The sequence below is a fragment of the Sciurus vulgaris genome (assembly GCF_902686455.1).
Source record: "Sciurus vulgaris genome assembly, chromosome: 6".
In the NCBI taxonomy this organism is placed as follows: domain Eukaryota; kingdom Metazoa; phylum Chordata; class Mammalia; order Rodentia; family Sciuridae; genus Sciurus; species Sciurus vulgaris.
This window is the reverse complement of record NC_136466.1, coordinates 172,522,852-172,540,055: the sequence shown is the minus strand read 5'-3', so window position 1 is coordinate 172,540,055 and position 17,204 is coordinate 172,522,852. Positions and strand designations below refer to the sequence as shown.

The window sequence follows — 17,204 nt, the reverse complement described above, 5'->3', positions numbered from 1 at the left end:
TGGCCAGCAGCAGAAGCCTCCCCAGCGGGGTCTTCCCATCAGAGGGAAATGAATGGGTGGGCAGTGGCCCCTGGCCAGCAGCAGAAGCCTCCCCAGCGGGGTCTTCCCATCAGAGGGAAATGAATGGGTGGGCAGTGTCCCTGGTCAGCAGCAGAAGCCTCCCCAGCGGGGTCTTCCCATCAGAGGGAAATGAATGGGTGGGCAGTGTCCCTGGCCAGCAGCAGAAGCCTCCCCAGCGGGGTCTTCCCATCAGAGGGAAATGAATGGGTGGGCAGTGGCCCCTGGCCAGCAGCAGAAGCTTCTCCAGCAGGGTCTTCCCATCGGAGGGAAATGCAAGGTGTGGGCAGTGTCCCTGGTCAGCAGCAGAAGCCTCCCCAGCGGGGTCTTCCCATCAGAGGGAAATGCAAGGTGTGGGCAGTGGCCCCTGGCCAGCAGCAGAAGCCTCCCCAGCAGGGTCTTCCCATCAGAGGGAAATGAATGGGTGGGCAGTGGCCCCTGGCCAGCAGCAGAAGCCTCCCCAGCGGGGTCTTCCCATCAGAGGGAAATGAATGGGTGGGCAGTGTCCCTGGTCAGCAGCAGAAGCCTCCCCAGCGGGGTCTTCCCATCAGAGGGAAATGAATGGGTGGGCAGTGTCCCTGGCCAGCAGCAGAAGCCTCCCCAGCGGGGTCTTCCCATCAGAGGGAAATGAATGGGTGGGCAGTGGCCCCTGGCCAGCAGCAGAAGCTTCTCCAGCAGGGTCTTCCCATCGGAGGGAAATGCAAGGTGTGGGCAGTGTCCCTGGTCAGCAGCAGAAGCCTCCCCAGCGGGGTCTTCCCATCAGAGGGAAATGCAAGGTGTGGGCAGTGGCCCCTGGCCAGCAGCAGAAGCCTCCCCAGCAGGGTCTTCCCATCAGAGGGAAATGAATGGGTGGGCAGTGGCCCCTGGCCAGCAGCAGAAGCCTCCCCAGCGGGGTCTTCCCATCAGAGGGAAATGAATGGGTGGGCAGTGTCCCTGGTCAGCAGCAGAAGCCTCCCCAGCGGGGTCTTCCCATCAGAGGGAAATGAATGGGTGGGCAGTGGCCCCTGGCCAGCAGCAGAAGCCTCCCCAGCGGGGTCTTCCCATCAGAGGAAAATGCAAGGGGTGGACAGTGGCCATGGCCAGCAGCGGAAGCCTCCCCAGTGGGGTCTTCCCATCAGAGGGAAATGCATGGGTGGGCAGTGTCCCTGGTCAGCAGCGGAAGCATCCCCAGCGGGGTCTTCCCATCAGAGGGAAATGCAAGGTGTGGGCAGTGGCCCCTGGTCAGCAGCAGAAGCCTCCCCAGTGGGGTCTTCTCATCAGAGGGAAATGCATGGGGTGGGCAGTGGCCCCTGGTCAGCAGCAGAAGCCTCTCCAGTGGGTCTTCCCATCAGAGGGAAATGCATGGGATGGGCAGTGTCCCTGGTCAGCAGCAGAAGCCTCCTCAGCGGGGTCTTCCCATCAGAGGGAATTGCAAGGGGTGGGCAGTGGCCCTGGCCAGCAGCAGAATCCTCCCCAGCGGGGACTTCCCACAGAGGGAAATGCAAGGTGTGGGCAGTGGCCTCTGGTCAGCAGCACAAGCCTCCCCAGTGGGGTCTTCCCATCAGAGGGAAATGCATGGGGTGGGCAGTGTCCCTGGCCAGCAGCACAAGCCTCCCCAGTGGAGTCTTCCCATCAGTTCTGCTTTTGTTTCCCCGTGGATAGAAAAGGCTCTGACTTCCTTCTCTGACCAGGTCCATTAGATGTCAGGAAGAGCATACACAGAACCATGCCTGTAGGGGCCAGCAGTCCAGGAGGGACCCAGGTTCTCCTCGGCCTGTTCTCAGAGGACACCACCACACCTACAGCTCTTGACCAATGCTGTAGTCCACCTCACTTTGACCATGGTGACACAGCACAGGGCATGGATCTTGGAACCTGGAGCATGGCTCAGACCTCTGGAGACGCTGCCCTGGAAAGTCGGCTGGGTTTCCTCTGTCCAGCTCGCATCATTGGCTTGCTGAGGTTGGTAGGTGCTGGAGGCATGCGAGTGGCCACAGGGCTGGTTGACCTCAGCAGCATTGTCTTCTCGTCCTTCCAGTCTCCCAAGGTCAACTGGGGTCCAAAAGTGCCACGTGGAGATTCTGCAGAGGGGCCCTGGTGGGTCTTGACTTGCGTGCTGTCTGAGGGTGGCTTGAAGGCAAGCCCTGAGACCCTCCACGGGGACCCTGCTGTGTCACCAAGGGGTGTGGCCTCTCGGGGAGCGGAAGGCCACGGCATGATGAGAGTGGTAGCGGGGTAGGGCAGCGTGGCTTCCCGGCCGGTTCTCCCACACCTTCTCGAGGGGAGGGAGGGGAGCACCCTCAAAGGGTCTGGGCACTCTCCGCTCTCTGAGGAGCGCGAGAAGTGGCGAGAGGAGTCGGCGTTGAAGCCACCATGTGATGCCACTGAGCTCAGGGGACAGAAGAAAGCAAGGCGGCAGGGCAGGGCAGGGCTGGGGGGGAGCCCAGGGACTGGGCCACACTGCAGGTGGCCCGCAGAGGGCACAGCGCATGGCAAAGAGGCCGACGCCGGCTCTCAAGGCAGAGGGCCCTGGCCATGCTGTCCAGCCATCCCTGCCTGGAACACTGGTCTTGCAGAAGAATCTGAACACCGTGCACAGCAGCTCCACCTCAAGCATAAGAGGAGCAACTTGCAAGAGTCCAATCAACATTCACACAAAATAACAGCCTGCGAGTGTAGACGATAGTTGTGGCCTACCGAAACGGGTAACACCTGCTTTTGAATTTCAGCGATGTGTCTGTAATGCCTTTGAATCCCCCTCCAAATCCCTATTTTTTTCTTCCAATCCCTGTGGCTGTTCTATTCAGTGGCATTAAACTAGCCACTTGGCATATTAAACAGCTGATAGAATATTTATTTTCTTTAAAATCAACCCTAAAACTAAATTGGTTTGGTATTGAGCTGGCTTGTGTCAAGGTGGAGAGAGACCAGTGAAAGATCAGGTAAGGAGATGGGTCTGACAGAGACCAGCAGGAAGAGGTCAATGGCAGAGACCAGCAGGAAGAGGTCAATGGCAGAGACCGGCAGGAAGAGGTCAATGGCAGAGAGGGTCAGAACAATCCCTGTTGGGCATCTGGTCGGTGCAGGGCTCCCTCCTGGCCCACCAGCTCTTCCTCTGCTGGAATGCTCCACAGGGTTGGAGTGGACAGACCAGTCCTCCCTTAGCTCCAGCCTGTCTGTCTCACCCTGTGTCCTCGACTAACAGCAGGATGGGACCCAGGGCTCTTGCTGTGTCATTGGCCCCTGCTTAAGGCCTCCGCGTCTGGCATGGAGAGCAGGACCTGGAGCCAGGGCACCCGTGGGTGTTCGCCAAGTGAGTGGACACAGCCCTTCCGCAGTGAGCGAGCTGCGGAGTACTGGCCTCATGCCCTCGTGCCTTGCCACGGGCCCAGGAAGCTGCAGAGATAGTAGAAGGAGCAAGCCCGGCCCAGGGCCAAAGGTCAAGGCTGCAGTCAGGAGCCTAGAGCTGGAGGAGCGGGGCAGGAAGAGGGCGTGGGCAGGAGGGAGCCTGGACCCAGGAGCCAGACGCAGGGCCTCCTTCTTCTGGCAGGTTCCTCCTGGCCCAGGTCTCGCTGTGCATCCCACCTTGGAATTCCGAGAAAGGGTTGGCAGATTAAAGCTGGTCTCCAAACACCCCTTGACGTTGGTGGAGCTCAGGTGTGTGCGCCTGGCTCCACCCTGGGCAGGTGCGGCCTCAGGACTTCAAAGGTCCTGAGGAAAGGGAGGCTAGGAACCGCAGATGGTGAGGCAGCCCATTGTTTCACGTCCCTGGAAATCAATTGGACTCAAGGGAAAACATTTATTTAAGGAGCAGAAATGTGTGGTTAATTGGTTTTTAAAATGATATTGCTTCCTGTGCCTGAGAAAAAGCCATTTGCAGGAATTCAGCCATTTGAGGTTAAAAAAGTACAGAAAAGAGCAGAGTCTTCCCTTGGGGGCAAGACAACTCCCGGAGGGGAAGGAAACAGGGTAGGCCAGCAGAGGGGAGGAGCTGCTGGCAGTGGGAAGGGGCCTGGTCAGAATCAGGCAGGTCATCGGGCCTCTGAGTCTCCGTTTACCCCATAAAGTGGGCTCCAGAGGGTGGGGTCCTCCTGGCTCTCAACTGAGATGACACCAACCGCCTGGGAAAGGACACGCTCAAGTGTCTGCAGGACTGCGGTCCCTTGGCGTGTCCCAGTGCACAGGCTCTGGACCCCACAGGGGTGAGCAGGTTCAGTGCCCCTTGGAATGACAGCTGCCCAACCCTGAGTCAGCCTGAGGCTCTGGGGTGCGGTGGAGGAAAATGCTGTTGGACCAGCAGGCAGGAGTATGGGGGCTGGCACCCCTGCCTGGGTGCACACTGGGCTGGTGGCAGCTCTTGAGAGGCAAAGGGCAGCAGGACTTTGAAGCCATCTGTCCCTCCTCACAGGCAGGCCTGGGGCTCCAATGCAGATGGTGCACAGACCAGAGCCCCACAGAACTGCAGCCCTTGCAAGCCAAGCTGCCCCCACTGGCACCCCTGGAGCTTCAGGGGGACAACTGCCCTCCACTCTCCACCCACAGTCTCCTGAGCTGGATGGATTCCTGGGGTTCCTGTGAAATCCAAACGTGGGAAGGTCGTGAGAGTCAGTATGGGGTCTCCTGTCTCAGACCAAACAAAAATAGGTTCTGAAAGGAGGCCTCGTGCTTGTGCCTGACTCTGAGGGACTTGTGAGCCCCGGCTGAAGCACAGCCCTGCACAGAGGGCCCTTTTGCAGGAGCATCTGCCTATAGCCATTGGTCTGTCCAGCAGGGGTCAATGCCCACTCTTGCTCCTGGTCCAGGATGCCCTCAAAACTGGACAAAACCAGAGCTTGTGAAAGGATGGCCTTGCCCACACTGGCCTCTCATCTGATGCCCGCTGAACATCGGCATGGGATGGCTCCAACAGGGAACGGCATCCCACAGGGCAGGGCCTATGCTGGGATCCCCAGGGCCAGGCCGTGCAGCTCTGGCGAAGGGGCTGGTGTGACCAACTGGGCTGGGGCTACTGACCAGAGGCCCCTGGGGGGCAGAGAGCCTGGTGTTGCAGGATCAGACGGTGAACCCCTGCCTGAATGAGGCCTCAGGCTTTCCCAAGCGTGGCCACTCCTGGCACCCCTGCCTGGTCCAGGGACCCTGAGCGCAGGCTCTCTGGTGCTTTGGAGGGGAGAAGCGAGTTGCACTGGGCGGAGGCCCCTATTCTCAGCAGGGCCCGGAACTCCGCAGAGGATGCCTGGCTCCACCTGAGGCTGGGCCCCTGTCCTGTGCCTCTCCAGTGGCGGAGGCCAATGGGGGATGGATGTTCTTCCCATTTCACAGAAACGAGGATTCAGCTCCTCCCCACGTGGAGATTCTCGTGTCCTAGGGAAGTGGTCATGGCCTCTCATTTCAGGGTGGCTTGTTGGACAGTATTTCTGTGGAGGGGGGATACTTTTAAGGAGATTTATCTGAAAAACAACTTTACCTGGGAGTCAGGGTAGGGAAGGGAAGTGGGTGTGTTGGCCCTCCAGTCTGTGTTGCTCTCTCAGGCTGCCCCCTGCTGACCCACGGCAGGTCATCCCTGGGGAGACCCGGCTGAGGAAGGCAGGGCAGAGGGTGACCCAGCACTCACTGTGCTGCCAGAGGAGGCCCCAATGACCTCCAGCTTTCCCTGTGACTGTCCTCGGCCACAGGCACGGGGGCGGGGTATTCCCCACCTTGAACACAAACTTCTCTCTGAGTGACAACTGTCTCCAGGTTCTGTTCTGATTCAATTTCAACCACCAGTGGGATCCACTGAGTCTGATGACACCTGCAGTTTGAGGCTCAGCTTGGGGACCCTGGCTGGGTGCGTGGGAGCCTCCATGGAAGAAGGTTCTAGAAAGCTTGGTGAGGCACCAGCTGGGGGAAGCAGCACTCAGGGGGAGCCCCTCTCACTCATGTCCAGCACCCATCTCAGCGTGGTGGATGGTGGAGCCCTGCCTGAAAGGCCAAGGCCTTTGTCAGCTCAGTACAGCCTGCGGGCCTGGGCTTCAGCAGTGACTGCCAGTTCTGTCTCACCTGCAATAACACCAGGTTCAGGGGGGCTTGGGTCCCTCCAGTTGCAGGGCAGAGCGCCCCTTCCCAGGGAGAGAGAGGAGCAGTGTGCAGGGCTGGGGCCTGCCCTGCCTTTTTGACACCCACAGCTCCAGGCAGGATGCCAGCAAGTGGCTGCCAAAGAGCAGCCCCTTTTCTCTCTGTATCCCCCAAGCCCCAGGGAATTACTCAGGGCAGCTCAGAGATATGGACGAAGAAATGAAATGGAAACGGAGCCCTGGAAATGGAGCCCCTGGGATGCCAGAAACATCCAGAACTTTCTTCGGCAGGTGCTGTGGCAAGGCCGCCCGGGCAGAGGGCTGAGTGGAGCAGCTGAGTCCAGCCCTGAGTCACCCGTTTCACGCAGCAGCGGTGTGCCCTGAGCATTCCACTCAGCAAGCGCGGTATCTGCCAGACACTGGACCCACAGGGCTTATTGGGAAGGGTGACTGCAGCTGCAGAGTCTAGCACCAGGCAAAAGCTGATACTGCACTGAAGCCAGCAATAAACGAATCTAGAAAGCCTTTGAAAGCCTGTGTGTGAAAGCGCAGCCTGGCGCAGCAGGTTCGGTGGGAGGCTTTGGGTCACAAGGGCTCTGACCTCATCACTGGGTCAATCCAGGATGGCTGCAGGGACAACTGGGCTGTGAGGCCTAGTTGGAGGAAGCAGGTCCCTGGGGCATGCCCTGGAAGGGCTTACCTTCTCCTGGGCTCCTTCCTCTTTCTTTCTGTTTCCTGGTTGCCATGAGCTGAGATTTTCTCCTCCATGCCCTTTCACCATGATGTTTCTGCCTGGCAGTCAGCCAACCATGGAGTGAATCCTCTGAGACTGAGCCAAAATGAATTTTTCCTTCTCTAAATTGTTCTTGTCAGGCACTTGGTCACAGTGACGAAAGGAAGCCTAGCACACCTGTGAACAAATCAAATCAAATCAGACACACAGGGATGCATGGGTGAACCAAGCCTGCACCAAGAGACTCCAGCCTGTGAGCTTCTCAGACATAGCAGACCACAGGATGGGGCAACCCCCTCACGGAGACCCATAAAAGGAGGGTCACCCAGGAAGTGGTAAGTGGCACGCAGCACCCTGTCGTCTTGTCAGACCATCCCGTGAACCCATCTGGAGGTCAACTTGCAAGGAACTCTGACTCTGTCCCCCGCTTCAGCTCAGCTCCAGCTCCCTGCTTGACATGACACACTGGAAGATCACCTGTGCTCTGAACCCTGGCACAGAGTAAGTTCTGCCTGTTCCTCCTCTTACCTGACCACGGGCCACGTCTGCCTTTGCTCGCTCTCAGTTCTGCCTCTTTAGAACCTGTGGCCACTGGTAATCCTTTCTGAGCCTTCCGTAACCCAGAAAGCACCGTGCAAAGTGTGATGTGTGACTTGAGCATTACAAACACCTGTGATTAAGACTGAAATGGAATAAAAGGACTTGGGATGGCCGCTTGAGGCTACCAGGTGGACCATGAGCATTGATGAGTGCTGGCGAATCCGTGCTGGTGAACCTGTCAGTCAATACAGCCGGACACACGGCAAGACACAGACGTGTCCCGTCCACGTTGACAGCCTGGGACACTGAATGAGAGTCAGGCCCTCCAGAGGTGGTGGAGGCAGAATGCCCAGCACTTCCTGCCTCCTGGAGCTCAAGGTGAGCTGGGCCTGTCCCTCAGGCCTGCCTTGGACTGGCCACGTGGCCCACCTGTACAGCATCCTCTCTTGCCAGCTCACTCTAAGGATGCTCGCTGGTGGAGACCTGCTGCTGTGGTGTGTTGTCTCAGGTGAGGTGAGTCTGGACCTCAAGGCTCTTGTCTCGGGAGAACTATTCCGATACTGGTCCCTGAGGGGTCCCTGGGCCCTCACTCAGCAGAAAGACCATACTGTGGGCCTCAGCTGGGCCCAGCTCCCAAACGGAGGGAGCCTCTGGCCTGTAGCCAGCATCCTTCCTGCAAAGGGGGCCCAGGCCTAGGTGGGATGCTACGAGCTGAGGGGCCCGGGACAGTCCCCGGATGAAGCCCGCTGGGCAGCCCACCCCACCTGCACTGCACACATCAGTTGCTTGCTCTGGGCTCTCAGGGCCCCAACTCCAGGATGCAATGCTGCCACTCTCTGGACAGCATGCCAAGTAGCACTTCAAGATGTTCTCCACCAGAAGACTGCAGTGAAGTGGAGGCAGGGCAATGTCCAGAATGAGAAGGTGGCTTACAGAAACTTAGGTTTGGTTCAGGATTTGCAGATGGTGTTTAATGAATGATATTAAGAAGTCAGAAGCAGGTATATGTATGACTATGTTCAGCACAGTCTTATTGAAAAACATGCACAGACTGTCGGTGAACACAAGACCTCTGCAGGATGCAGACTGGATCTCCTTCCTCCTCTACAAAGATGATGCAATACTTCACTTGCAGAACACATTATTTCCAAAGTTTCCATCTGTACTTCTGCTATAGAAGAAAACCTAGCTCCACAGTGCCATCCCACTGAGGTACCCTTGTGGCTCTGGCTTTGTGGGGCCTGAGCAAAAGGAGTGAGCATGTTTAGAGTCTGGCTCAGGCCCTGTGGTGTTGCTTCTGAGTACCAATGGAGAGGCCCCTTGCTTGCCTTGCTTGCTTCTGAGAAGCTAGAGCCTCTGATAGCTGCATCCAGGTCTCCTACAGTACAAAAGTCCACTCAGTGACACCAGGACAATGAGGGGACTTAGAACCCAGTTGCCCTGAATCCCCTGGATTTTCTGGCCTCGTCAGAGACAGAAAACATGTGCAGTTCTGCTCCTTGGCTGTCCCTGGCTGGGGTTCAGGCACAGCTAGGAGTCCCATGAGTGCCCATGTCCTTAGGAAGACAGGCCATCCTCACTGGGGCCTCCCATGCTTGATGTGGCCATATCTGGCTGGAAGCTCTGCTCTCCTCAACAAGAAAATCTGTGCAGACACCCTGTGACACCCTCTATAAACGCTGCTGCTTAAGTGTCCTGTGTGCCACCCTGTAATGCCCTTTGTACACACCCCTGCCCACACCACCTGCACAACCTCTCTGCACACACTTCTGGCACCTATGATGCATACCCCTGCACATCCTCTGCACAACCCCTGTGCCACTCTCACTCTCCCTGTGCACCACCTGTGCCCACACTGTGTGTGCCCTCTGTGTACCACTTGGGCCCACTCTGCACATCCCACATGGCCGCTTTGCATACATTCCCTGCACCCAGTTTGTACACAACCCTCTGTGGGCATGCCTTGCACACACCTCCAGCACACATTCCCTACCTATCACTGTGTGTTTACCCTGCTCTGTTCTACCATTCAGCTGTCACCAATAGGCCAGTTGAATCTGCACCTCCGGACACCAGGAGAAGGTCATCCCTGGCAGGTGAGCCCCTGTGACACAGTGGACCTTCTGACCAGAATGGGGTCTTCCTCCTAAACAGCCCAACTCTGTCATTTTTTCTGGGGGGATGCAAAAGGTCAAACCTCTGCCTCCGGCCAGGCCAGCAAAGGAACAGAGGATTCCTGATATTTCTAGAACAGAAGGACAACCAGAGGAGGACAGCTCAGATCCCATCTCCGGGGCTCTGAAGCAGAATCGCATGCACCCTATATGGACAAGGCTGGGGCGGTGGAGGGTAGCGGGGACTTGGGGTCACGGGGGTAAGGGGCGCAGTTCGGGAAGAAGGGGAGCCCTAGGGAAGGGATTCAGGGGTGAGGAGCAGCGAGGCCCCCCGGTGGAGGTTGGGGTTCCGGGGTTGCAGGTCACACCCTGGGGTGCCTAGCAGGGATTACCGCCACCCTACCCGCCCTGTTGACTCCAGTTCCTGGCCCACGTCTTGGGCCCAGCCCAGGCCCCAAGCGCTAGCCTGCCCCGCCCCCGCGAGAGTTCGCTCCGCCCAGGCCCCGCCCCCGCGCCAGGCCCCGCCCCTCGGTCCCAGCCCCGCCCCCGCGAGTTCTGGTCCCGCCCCACTGCGCAGGCGCGGCGCGCGCAGTTGAGTTTGAAACCATGGCGCCGGCGGTGCGGCTGGTGCTGTCTGAGGAGAAGGTCCGAGAGTACAGCGGCCTGGGGCCTCACCGCGACCTGGGTGCGCCGCGGGCAGGCGGGCGGGCGCCGGGGCTCTCCGCAGCGGCCCGACGGTTCCTCCGCGGCGCGACGCCGCGACTGTCCCAACGGTCGCCGCCGAGGCCGGGCGGGGGCGGGGCGGTGTGTCCGGTGTGCGTCCAGCGGGTGCAGCGTGGGTGGGGTGTGCGTCCAGCGGGTGCAGCGTGGGTGGGGTGTGCGTCCAGCGGGTGCAGCGTGGGTGGGGTATGCGTCCAGCGGGTGCAGCGTGGGTGGGGTGTGCGTCCAGCGAGTGCAGCGTGGGTGGGGTATGGGTGCAGCGGGTGCAGTGTGGGTGGGGTATGGATGCAGCGGGTGCAGCGTGGGTGGGGTATGGATGCAGCGGGTGCAGCGTGGGTGGGGTGTGGGTGCAGTGTGTCAGGCGTGGGTGCAGCGAGTGCAGTGTGGGTGGGGTATGGGTGCAGCGGGTGCAGTGTGGGTGTAGTGTGTCCGGTGTGCGTCCAGCGGGTGCAGCGTGGGTGGGGTATGGATGCAGCGGGTGCAGTGTGGGTGGGGTATGGATGCAGCGGGTGCAGTGTGGGTGGGGTGTGGGTGCAGCGGGTGCAGTGTGGGTGGGGTGTGGGTGCAGCGGGTGCAGTGTGGGTGGGGTGTGGGTGCAGTGTGTCAGGCGTGGGTGCAGCGGGTGCAGTGTGGGTGTAGTGTGTCAGGTGTGCGTCCAGCGGGTGCAGTGTGGGTGGGGTGTGGGTGCAGTGTGTCAGGTGTGGGTGCAGAGGGTGCCTTGTGGGTGCAGTGTGCCAGGTGTGGGTCCAGTGGGTGCAGTGCGTCAGGTGTGGGTGCAGAGGATGCATTGTGAGTGCAGTGTGTCAGATGTGGGTCCAGTGGGAGCAGTGTGGGTCTAGGTGGAGGTCCCACGGGTGCAGTGTGGGTCTGGCGTTTTGGTGTCGGTCCAGCGGGTGCAATGTGGGTGCAGTGTGTCTAGTGTGGGTCCAGTAGGTGCAGTGTGGGTGGGGTATGGGTGCAGCAGGTGCAGTGTGGGTGGGGTATGGGTCCAGCAGGTGCAGGGTGGGCGCAGTGTGGGTCCATCGGGTGCAGTGTAGTCCAGTGGGTGCAGTGTGTCAGGTGTGGGTCCGGTCTGGATCCAGTAGCTGCCACTGGCCAGGGAGCAGGCGCAGTGCTGTGTGGGGATCAGGACACCCTCTCCCTGGGTTGCACTTGCTGCTGGGTTGCTGAGGACTGCATGCCTAGTCAGCAGGGATGAGGTGCTTTTGTGTTCTTGTTCTAGTTTGGGACTGAGGTCAGGGCCTCTTTTGAGGGACCCTGGGACCAGGGTTGGTAACTGTCCTTGAAGTGACTCTATCAGATTAGGAGGGTCCTATATCTCACCTTAAGAAAATGTGGACAATACAGAAATACCTAAAGAGAATAAAGGGGTTGTTTTAACACAGTGCATAAATATGTTACGTTTTATGCCTTTCCTTTCAATCTTTTTGTGTATTATTAAAGAAAAATATTGTTTGGTGACGCTGTTGAAGAACAGTATGGAATACTATTCAGGACCTTTTGGACAGGCACAGGGTATTTTGCAGTGGTATTTTGCAAGGGTATTTTTCACTGGGGGGAAGATTGGGTTCAACTCTGAATACAGTGTAGGCACGTAAGAATCTATGACCAAGGAGGAGGCTGGGCATCAGTGGATGGGGAATTTCTAAGAAGAAACAGAAGGGACAAAGGGGCTTTGAAGGTGGGCCAGGCCACAGACCTCAGCTGGGAATGGTAGAGGGTGAGTGGCTGTGGAGGGTGGGTTCTTGCTAATGTGACTGACAGGACTCTGGGCTACCCATGGATCCTGCAAGGACATGTACACACGGGCCTAGGTGTGGTTTAGGAGCCGGACTGAAGTTGGACAGGCAGAGAGTCTTTGTTACTCCCTACTGTATTTATTTTATTTTGAGACAGGGTCTCTGAGTTGCCCAGGCTGACCTGGACGTTGCCACCCTCCTGCCTCAGCCTCCTGAGTAGCTGGGATTATAGGCATACCAGCTAACTGCTGTATTTCTAAAAACCAGGAGTGTGAACATTTATTATAATGATATATTTTTTTCAATTAGAAAAGGATTAAAATCTCTTAACTTTCTGCCCTTAGCTGAGCTTCGGTCACTGTCTATCCCTGGAACATACCAAGAGAAGATCACCCACCTAGGAAACTCTCTGATGCGTCTGACAGTCCTGAAGTCTTTGGATCTCTCACGCAACTCGTTGGTTAGTCTAGAGGTGAGTCAGGTTTCTTTCTTAAAAGAAAACTTATTGCCGTCAGTATCAGTGGGAAGAAAACTTATTGCCGTCAGTATCAGTGGGAAGAAAACTTATTGCCGTCAGTATCAGTGGGAAGAAAACTTATTGCCGTCAGTATCAGTGGGAAGAAAACTTATTGCCGTCAGCACCAGTGGAGAGCAGTGTGTGTCCTGACCGTGCCCATCATACCTGTAAACCATATACCTAGAGTTCAGCACCCTTAAACTGAGGCGAGCAAGGCTTCTTACACTTCACTGTATATCCTTAAGATGCTTAGAAGGCCACCGACCATCTCCAAAGATGGATCATTGTTTCAGTCAATTTTTTTGTTGCTGTGACCTGACAAAAACGTTTTAAGGAGGAGACGTTTATTTGGGGGCTCACAGTTTCAGAGGTCCACAGAAGGCGACTCCATTTCTCGGGGCTCAGGGTGAGGCAGAACATCATGGCAAAGGGTGTAATGGAGGAAAGAGGGTTAGGACATGGCCAGCAGAAGCAGAGAGGGCAACTCCACTTGCCAGGAACAAGACATACCCCAAAGACACACCCAAATGTCCACCTCCTCCAGCCACACCCCACCCACCTTCAGTTACCACTCAGTTAATCCCCATCTGGGAATTAATGCACTGATTGGATTAAGGCCCTCAAAACACAATTGTTTCACTTATAAATTTCTAGTGTTTCATGCATGAGCTTTCGGGGGATGCCTACTATCTAAATCACAGTATCTTTATAGGGAATGAGGAAGGAGTCCAGAGGCACGTGTGGGTGCCTGCCCCTCTCTTTCCCTTACCAGTCTTGTTTCTCTTTACTCTGTGCACTTCACATCTGCGCGTAGGGCCTGACTTTGTTCTCTGACCCTACTGGGCAGACCTTGGGCTCTAGGTTCCTGTCAGCATGATCAGCAGGGACTAAGAAATTGCCCATGACAGACCTTGCAGTGAGAACTAGAGAACACTAAAGAAAGGAATTGAAGAAGACCTTAGAAGATGGACAGAGCTCCCAGGCTCCTGGATAGGGTTAATATTGTCAAAATGGCCATTCTACCAAAAGCACTATACAGATTTAATGCAATTCTTATTAAAATTCTAATGACATTTTTTCATGGAAATGGAAAAAGCAGTCATGAAATTTATTTGGAAAAATGGGAGGCCTGGAATAGCCAAAGCAATCCTTAGTGAGAAGAGTGAAGCAGGAGGCATCACAATACCAGACCTCAAACTATACTTCAGAGTTATAGTAATAAACAGCATGGTATTGGCACCAAATCAGACATGTAGACGAGTGGAGCAGAATAGAAGACACAGAGACAAACCCACATAAATACAGGTATCTCATACTAGACAAAGGCTCCATAAACATACATTGAAGAAAAGACAGCCTCTTCAACAAATGGTGCAGGGAAAACTGGAAATACATATGTAGCAGAATGGAATTGAATCCCTGTCTCTCACCCTGCACAAAACTCAAAGTAGATCAAGGACCTCGGCTTTAGGCCAGAGACCCTACATTTACTTGAGGAAAATGTAGGCCCAACTTCCCATCATGTCAGTGTGGACGTGACTTCCTTAACAAGACTCCTAAAGCACAAGAGGTAAAATCAAGAATCAAATGGGATGGATTCAAACTAAGAAGCTTGGCAAAGGACGAGAACATGAAGAGAGAGCCTATGGAACGTGAGAAGATCTTTGCTACCTGCCTCTCAGAGCATTAATCTCCAGGATATATAAAAAACTCAAAAAACTTAACACCAAAAAAACAAATAACCCAATCAAATGGGTGAAGAAACTGAAAACACACTTCACAGAAGGAGAGATATGATTGGTCAACAAATATATGGAAAAATGTTCAACATTTCTAGCAACTAGAGAAATGAATACAAGTAACAATAAATGTTGGCAAGGATGTGGGTATAAAGGCACACTTGTACATCGCTAGTGGGACTGCAAATTGGTGCAGCCACTCTGGAAAGCAGCATGGAGATTCCTCAGAAAACTTGGAATGGAACCACTATTTGACCCAGTTATCCTACTCAGCATATACTCAAAGGACTTAAAATCAGCATACTATAGTGACACAGCCACATCAATGTTCATAGTAGCTCAATTTACAATAGTTAAGCAGTGGAACCAACCTTAGATAAATGGATAAAGAAAACTCAATGGAGTATTACTCAGCCATAAAAAAGAATGACTTTATAACTTTTGCTAGTAAATGAGTGGATCTGGAGACTATCGTGCTAAGTGAAATAAGCCAATCCCAAAAAACCAAAGGCTGAATGTACTCTCTGATATGTGGAAGCTAACACACAACAAATGGGGGAGGGAAAGAATAGGAGTTCAGTGGATTAGACAAAAGGGAATGAAGGGAAAGGAGAAGCAACGGGAACAGGAGAGACAGTGGAGTGGATCAGACTCACTTTCCTATGTCCTTATGAGAACGCACCACTTGTGAAACGCCACATCCTGTAACCGCAAAAAGGGGTCCTAATTAGAGTGAGTCACATTCCATGTGTGTCCAATCCCTCTGAATGCACTCTACTGTCACGTATGTTTAAAAAGAACAAGTTAAAAAGTCACGCAGATGGCACGGGGGGAAGGACATGTGGACACTGCTCTTGGTTCAATTCAGAGGGGAGTCTTGCCCTGAAAGACGCGCAAGACATTACGTGGTACTTTTAGAGACCACATCTGACCCAGGGCTTCAGAGCCTGGCTCAGCTCAGGCTGTGCCCAGTCCGGGCTCATCTCCTGACCTCCCAGGCCTGTTTCCTAATCTGTAGATGGGGCCGCAAAGAATCCTGATGCTGCTGGGTTGTGCAGAGTGACTGAAATGCCCCTTAGCTCAGGACATGCCGAGCACTGGGAGACCCGGCTGTGCTCGTGCTGGTGGGACTGGCAGGCATGAGTGTGCCCACCCCCCAGAAGGCCACGGGCTCCTGCTCTTCCTGCCTGGGTGTGTCCGCTCTTGGCCTGCCCCTGCCCCTGCCCCTAGTCTGCCGCTGTGAGTGTGCTTTCCAGGGCATAAAGGTCGGGCTCTCTGTTTGCAGGGCATCCAGTACCTGGTCTCCCTGGAGAGTCTCAACCTCTACTACAACTGCATCTCCTCTCTGGCAGAGGTGTTCCGGCTGCACTCCCTCGCGGAGCTGCAGGACCTGGACCTGCGGCTGAACCCCGTCGTGAAGAACGAGTCTGACTACCGCCTGTTTGTGGTGCACATGCTCCCCAGGCTGCGGCAGCTGGGTAGGCCTGGGCCTGGGGCCGTGGGCGCATCCTGCTGTTGACTTTCTACACTGATGGCCTGAGTCCTGCAGACCCTGGGCACTGCTGGGCCAGTGTCCTGACAGGGTGGGTGTGGAGGAGGGGTGCCTGGGAAGGGCCCAGGGCCCGGGCCTCGGTGCGTCCTGGCCATGGCCAGCGCCCCCTTCCCGGCGGTGTTTCTGCAGGAGCTGTCCGTCAGCACCTGTGTCACAGTGCAGGCTGGTGTTGTGGGTCGAGGGCCGTTAAGTGTGCTCTGGTGAGAATGTGAGAGTGTGCCACGGATTGGCTCTTGCCAGAACCCACCTGTCTCGCACCGCAGTCAGACCTGCTTTCTCCGACCTTCTGAGAGACGACAGAACAGCCCCGAGCCCTGGCTGGTTCCGCTTCGGAAGGAGCTGCCCGGACAGTGAGGGAAGGGGAGTGGGGTGACTCTCAGTGTGGACGAGGACGCGCTGTCTTCACAGGTGGGAGAGAGGCCTCCAGACACTGCCGGGAGTGCCTCGAAGGCAGTCGTTGCAGGAGTCTGGCGCAGGGCTGTTGCCCGGCAGGAGACTCAGGAAAGGGCTGAGCCCTGGCCGCAAGTGGGCTGGAGAAGGTCCTGGCACGGGGTGTGCAGAAGCTGGCAGGGCGGCCATGGGGCTGGGGGAGGACACAGGGGGTCCAGAAGGTGTGGTCTGTGGAGAGGGCGCAGTGTCCTGTGTGGGAGACGGTCCCGCGCGCGTTCCCCACTGTGCGGCATGGGTTTGGACCGGGCAGGTGCAGGGGTAGAGCTGCGTGTCCCTAAGCAGGGGCTGCCACACCCCACAAGTGTTTGAGGCACGGTGGGGGAGGCAGAGTGGAGGCAGACTGGGGAACAGAGGGGCAGACGCCTCTGACATGGCTGGTGGGCACCACATTCAAAACGTGCTTTTCTGCCTAAAACTGTATTGCATGATTCCTGATGTGTTGTTTCTTACCGTTTCTGTAATTTTCGAGGTGTTCAAGAGTGAATGCTCTTGGGGAGGAAGCTTAGGACCGTAGCCTGTTGAAAACACTGCTCCAGTGACAAGATGAGTGGCAGCGTCCACTGCGGGGACCACCTCATGAGGAGTAGGGAGCCAGGAACTCTGCAGGGGCTTCGGAGACCCGGCTAACACACGGGGCCCTAAAGTCAGCATCAGGCATGGGGTCTGTCCCTGGGGAACACACGGCACAGACACTCGCCACAAACTCACAATCCAGAGTGCGCTTTAGTGTTTCAGGGATCGCCTGTAAGAACATCAGATGTGTGTGACATTTACCCAGCAGCGAGTCCTGCGTGGGACAGGAGTGTGTCTTCCGGCTGTGTGTGTGTGTGTGTGAGTCTCCCCAGCCCCTTGTCCTGTGTAGGGCAGGGAGTGTGTCCTCCTGGTGTGTGTGTGTGTGTGTGAGTCTACCCAGCCCCTTGTCCTGTGTAGGACAGGGAGTGTGTCCTCCTGGTGTGTGTGTGTGTGTGAGTCTACCCAGCCCCTTGTCCTGTGTAGGACAGGGAGTGTGTC

General features: G+C 56.2%; 1 protein-coding gene across 5 annotated transcripts in view; it reads left to right on the top strand.

The window, feature by feature from the left end:
• The first annotated feature begins 10,060 nt into the window (after positions 1-10,060).
• The window catches only part of CEP72 (centrosomal protein 72), a 42,688-nt gene continuing 35,544 nt past the window's right edge, over positions 10,061-17,204 (top strand). For 4 of the 5 annotated variants that reach the window (XR_013764583.1, XM_079144535.1, XM_079144536.1 and 1 more), the window contains exons 1-3: positions 10,061-10,161; positions 12,280-12,407; positions 15,477-15,669. Coding sequence is in view for 4 of the 5 variants with exons in the window: in XM_079144535.1 (XP_079000661.1) it covers positions 10,083-10,161; positions 12,280-12,407; positions 15,477-15,669 (400 nt within the window). In the remaining variant the exon portion in view is untranslated. The remainder of the gene's footprint in view (positions 10,162-12,279; positions 12,408-15,476; positions 15,670-17,204) is intronic. The other variant, XM_079144537.1, reaches the window with a different exon arrangement.